Source organism: Pelobates fuscus, chromosome 1, assembly GCF_036172605.1.
Source record: "Pelobates fuscus isolate aPelFus1 chromosome 1, aPelFus1.pri, whole genome shotgun sequence".
Taxonomy (NCBI): domain Eukaryota; kingdom Metazoa; phylum Chordata; class Amphibia; order Anura; family Pelobatidae; genus Pelobates; species Pelobates fuscus.
In genome coordinates this window covers 337,571,264-337,577,263 of record NC_086317.1, presented here as the reverse complement: position 1 = coordinate 337,577,263, position 6,000 = coordinate 337,571,264, and the positions used below count along the sequence as shown (strand labels likewise).

General features: G+C 39.1%; 1 protein-coding gene across 2 annotated transcripts in view; it reads left to right on the top strand.

Annotated features, from left to right (window-relative positions):
• The first annotated feature begins 2,335 nt into the window (after positions 1–2,335).
• UBAC2 (UBA domain containing 2) overlaps positions 2,336–6,000 on the top strand; it is a 162,392-nt gene continuing 158,727 nt past the window's right edge. Inside the window, exons 1-2 of one of the 2 annotated variants that reach the window (XM_063425460.1) lie at positions 2,336–2,394; positions 4,338–4,447. In XM_063425460.1, coding sequence (XP_063281530.1) covers positions 4,417–4,447 — 31 coding nt within the window. In that variant the 5' untranslated portion in view covers positions 2,336–2,394; positions 4,338–4,416. Of the gene's footprint in view, positions 2,399–4,337; positions 4,448–6,000 lie in introns of both variants that reach the window. The other variant, XM_063425452.1, reaches the window with a different exon arrangement.

Genomic DNA, 6,000 nt, shown 5'->3' with positions numbered 1-6,000 from the left:
ATAATAGGAATCTAACAAAGAGGCAAATTATTGTTAGATCAAGAAGTGTCAGCCCTATTAAGCAAAGCTGATTTTTAACCAATAAATTGAGACACCCCAGGGATTATAATTAACATATTTCAGTACAGAAAAGAGAGAACAAATGCATCTAATAATCAGCCTTTAAATATAAGTTTCTATACAGACACTTCAAAATTGAAGGCATTCACTGCCTGTGGGACTTACTGTTAGTTTCAGATTCAGAATGAATGATAAAAATACATTAAAGTTGCTTAACTGACAATTGATATAGCATGTTGTCATCAGAATTGACTCCAATTCATCTTAAAGGGAAGAAATGCCTTCTTATGCACTAGATATTTCACAAAGGTCATAAAATCAATTGTTATATTTTGCGAAGCATGGAAGTATGCGAGACAACATGTTGCCTCTGTCCCAAGATTCAGGCACTTTGCGAAAACAAGTCAATATACAATAAAATTATTCATTTAGGCTTCCTAATACGTTATCTAACTAGCCAACTAATGAGTTGGTTCCATTGTGAAGGATGGAATTTCTCTGTTTTCTTTTGATTCAGTTTCTTTTTGAGTTTATGTGATATCAGTGATAAAAACCATATAAAAATCATAAGCAATATTTTAACCCCCGTTCTAGAATAATGTCTACATAACAAGCAAGCCTTTAAAGATGTTAAGCTACAATAGATTGACTCACTTATTGTCAACGCCAGAATCCTCCGAACATGCAAACATAGAGCCAATAGTATCCTATACCAAAAAGACAAATATATAACCGGTCTTTAGGGTGGCTGGGCTTAATGTATGATAATATAGAATACAGTCTGTATAACTAAGAGAAAGTTAACAGAAGCAGGCCAAAGTCAAGGGACACAGTATTAAACAGAGCCAATTAAAGAGAGCAAAAGTCAAGGATTTCAGGTTGGAGCAGTCAAAAAGCAAAGCTGAGTCCAGACCAGAATATACACACCACAATTCAGAATGAATTGGCACAAATGATTGGTAACCATGGCCTTAAATAACCCCGGTGCTGCTGCCATAAGCTTGCGCCAATTATGATGCCAATAGGCAGTGTTTAATAAACATGATATTGGGTTTGGTGTCCAGACAGCACAAGGGTAATGACACTCATTTAGAGGTAGTAGCGGTGCACTAAATTGCAAACACAAAATAAGCAAGATCTTGTATAGTTGCAAAGAGTCTTATTGATGTATGTTGCATATGAAATTGGCAAGATGTACTAAATCTGAACCCGGGCTGTGTGCCAGAGGTGTAACAAGCCCAGCACAAAACTGAGGTTATCTCTGATTGTGAACATGAATAAATGACCTCTGCACATACAAATCACCATGACCACTTCCTAAAGCAGAGAGGGCAAAGGGGCTAGAGAGTAAGACCTTAAGGCTGAGGACTAACAAAAAGGAAAGTAGAATCATGATACTTGCCTCTGTTTGTGACATTTTGTTTTAAATAAAGGAAATGATTTAATCACATGCTACCACATATTCTAATAGTGTATGTATTGTGCATTGAAATGCAAATTACCACTAGATGGCAATAGAAGTATGTAATATTAGCTCCGCAGTACTGAGCAGATTTCAGTGAAAAGGGAACTCCATCTCCAACCTCTGGTTCATGTCTGAGTAACTTTTGTCTTCTATTGTCTTAAAGGAAAACTCTAATCCCCATAACTACTTCAAACCCTCCCCCCCCCCAAAAAAAAATAATAATAATTTTTTTTTAAATAAATGATGGCATAGAAGCTCCTCTGGTGACTGTTTTTTCTTGGAATTCGAAGTTGGTGTAAAATGTCACATGCCATGCTAATCCCTATTACCCCATTCACTGAAGATATCCCCCACCCTTATTATTATGTTTAGTGATTCAGTACCCTGGACAGCACCCTGCCTTGCTAAACCCACATGGGAACTGGCCCTTCATAAGCTGTATGCCCTATGGCAGAACTGGCTCACAGGGCAGTCCCTCTCAGCTGATTTATAATGACAGATCTCATGATGATTTGCATCCCAACATACTTTATTAAATGACCCCCCCCCCCCCCATGAAGGACCAGGATTTAACCCAATATCTCTGTGCCATCCTATGTGTGGCATGTTAGTGTCTTAGAGGGTCAATGTCTCTGCTCTATAAATGTCGATACAAACTATTAGCTGACCCTCCAGATTTGCAGTTCCACTACCCAACACTCACATAACAGCCGTTACACGTGTGTGAGACTCACTTTACGGCATCGCGTTTACCGTTGATTGAACTGTCTGTCGCGGCGACCCGTAGCTTGTTGGTCACGGCGTGGTGCCTGTCGGGAGTGGTAGTTTCTCAGAGTATAAGTCAGTCTCCTTGCAATGGCTTCCTGCTAGTAGGTAATGTGAGTGTGTGTGTTTTACCTCTGTAGCTTTTTCCTGGTAAAACCTGACACCATAACAGTGATTGGTTTTATGGGGCACCCTCTGCTGGAATAGAATATAAAAGTATACACACATATATATATATATACTTTTATATTTATATATTTATTGCTCTTCTATATGTGAATAATATATGTGCCCAGTAAAGCAAACATTGACGTGTATGGCATTGTAAGAAATGTAAAGTCATGTATGCCAGTTTATTGCTGGCTGTGCTTCTCTAACAGTAACCTGGTTAAGATGTAGGTAGGAGATGTGTCACCTGTCATCATGAAGGTGTCTCAGCTCATACTGTTCGAAGCAGGGTGTAATCAAATATTTTAAAGAACAGAGGGATCTCTGAAAATAATAGTGCTTCAGACACAGGGCTGCTTTATTACATTTCTCTCTTATTGGGTCAGTGAGGGTAGAATGAACACTTTATTCGAGTTTCTGTACTGTCAGTGCTTCTAAATGAATCCCTAATTAGAGCTTATGTGTGTATTAGTATATAGTTTTCCATGGCTCTGTGCAAACATTCAACAAAGCAGAAGTAATGCCATTTTATAGATCTGAGTAAAGGAAGACAATTATATTTGGATCTGTCTTCTCTACATGATTATTTACAGCCACTTTCTATTGACAATTGTGTACCATTCGTATCCAACTAGACGAGCATTATTTAGTTGTTGCTTCCTTGAGTTTACTAGTCAAATATTTTTTTTTTCACCTAAAAACATGCAAGTGTCATTTATCATTAGGCAATACCTACTACATCCTGTATAATTTAATGGCTTTATTGTCTTTCACTGTATAATTTCCTCTAGATCAATGGTTCCCAAACTTTTTAGGTTCAAGGCGCCCTTAATATTTCTGTATTTTTCCAAGGCACCCCAAGTCAAAATTTCTAGGTTGTATATCTGTACAGCACTGCGGCATTTACTGGCGCTATAGTGTAATGTACAGTGTTGGTGTTTGAAGGGATGCCTGTATATATTTATTATGTTTTAATACAGGGGTGTGTTTGTATCTAATGTTTGCATTTGATTGCAGGGGTGTGTCTGAATGTAATACATACCCACAAGTTCATATAGACACCGACACATACACCCTGACACACACAAACATTGATATATGCCCACACCATGACACAGATACACACACTGACATAAAAACACACACCCTGACACACAGAGGCATGTACACAGATGTGTGCACAGACACAGAAGCATACTGACATATATACACACACAGATGCACACCCTGACACACACTCATACTCACTCATACACATACACACACTCATGCATACACACACTCATTCATTCGCATACTCCCACTCATACACATACACACACTCATACTCAAACTAATATACACACTTACACTAATACACACACACTGAAACTCATACAAACACTCAGACACAAGTGATTTTTTTTATATCTCCAGCCACCCTCCTGTTAGCTTACTTTGTGTGTCCAGGAGAGTGGCTTGGAGTCCTTGTCCTGCTGGGGGGAGCAAAGGGGTCTGGAGCTCTTTGTGCTCCTCTCCGTCCCGCGCCGTCTCTCTGCAGGATGCTGGGAGGAAGTGACAGGCTGTCACTTCGTCCCAGCTGGCTGACATTACAGGGGCCCGTTTCCAGTCTTAAAGGACCGCGGCACTCGACTGGGTCCCTGTTGAACAGTAATGTTTCCCCTGTGCTATAATCATTCGGCGGCACCCCTGTGTTGCACAGTTTGGGAACCGCTGCTCTAGAGACTATTGAGTCTGGCTGATTATATTTATTTTGTTTGTCTTATTGCCTCCAAAACTGGTATTAAACACTATTTCAATTTACCCTGCCAGTTGATAACCCTTTTCAAGATAGTTGCACATTTGTCCTGTGTATGACCCTCTGGATATGCTTTTCAAGGTAACATCTGCACCTGGAACAGAAAGAACTTGATGACTACTGTATGACATGACTGCTACAAGAATCACAGAGAGACATCATGATCGCTAGTACTGGTTCCAGTGGCCTTTGTGAGTAACTTAATAGTGGCAAGAGACTGCTTTTAGTGAGTTGCAGACTATATAAAATGACATACTGGACTAAAAGGAGAATTGGGTCCTTTTGAAAAGAGGAAACTTCGAATTTATAGAAAAAATTATTTGACCGCTTCCTCTAATATAGTAGAAAATTATATGGTGATTTACATGGGCATTCATATATTAGTGATAGACTTCTTTATTCATATAGATCCAATCTAATGCTTTGATCCTAAAGCTGTGTATGAGGCAGCATTATGTGTGAAAGGTACCCAGAGAAATCAGAAATCTAATGTGCTGGGATGTTTTTATTAAAGGGACACTATAGTCACCAGAACAATTGCAGCTTATTGTATTTGTTCTGGTGAGTATAGTCAGCCCCTGCAGGCTTTTCAATGTAAACCCTGTCTTTTCAGAGAAAAGGCAGTATTTGCATTACAGCCTAGTGATGCCTCCAGTGGCCACTCCTCATATGGCTACTAGAGGTGCTTCCTGGGGCAGTGCTGCACAGTGTGTATTTAGATGAGATGAGATACTAGTGTCTTAGAGTCTGTACAGTACTTTGTAGATTAGAGATGTGTTCATCTATTTCCACTCTTTTGGAAAACAAGCATGTCAAAAATGTTGACATATTGAAGCATATGAAATTAATAAGATATTATTGGATGTAGATTATCATAATCTAAAGTAAAGATGGAGAAGTTTATTGCGGCTCATCTGTAGTCTTAAAGGGACAGTCTAAGCTCCGTAACCAATAAAGTCTTACTGACAGCCGTTAACATATTGATCATTATGTATTGTGGTCAACCCCTAAAAGTCCATACGTTCAAAATTATAAAAACTTAATATTTTAAATCCATATTGTGTTACTTCCTGTAACTAAAGAGAGACATATGCAACATTATCAGTCAGTTTCTCTGGTTTTACTATTTATAGGTATGTGTTTGGGAGAAGTGTTTTCAGTAATTTATAGAATTAAACAAAAGTGTTAAGCATTTATTTGCAAAAAATGACAACACAAAAGAGGCAATGTTACCAAACATTGAATAATGCAAAGAAAACAAGTTCATATTAATTTTTAAATAATACAATAGTAATGTATTAACTTAAGAAGAGTTTGTAAATTAATATTAGGTGGAAAAAAATTTTAATCATCACTTTTATGCGTCTTGGCATGTTTTCATCAGTCTTTTATATTGCTGTTGCCTCTCTTTGCAAAAAAATTGAAGCTGCTCTGCTTTTTTTTGATGACTTGTGACCATCCATCTTCCTCTGGATCACATTCCACGTTTCCAATGGGGGTCAACTTAAAGGACCACTATAGTGCCAGGAAAACATACTCGTTTTCCTGGCACTATAGTGCCCTGAGGGTGCCCCCACCCTCAGGGACCCCCTCCCACCTGGCTCTGGGGAGAGGAAAGGGGTTAAAACTTACCTTTATCCAGCGCCGGGCGGGGAGCTCTTCTCCTCCTCTCCTCCTCCTCTCCTCCCATTCGGCTGAATGCGCACGCGCAAGAGCTGCGCGCGCATTCAGCCGGTCTCATAGG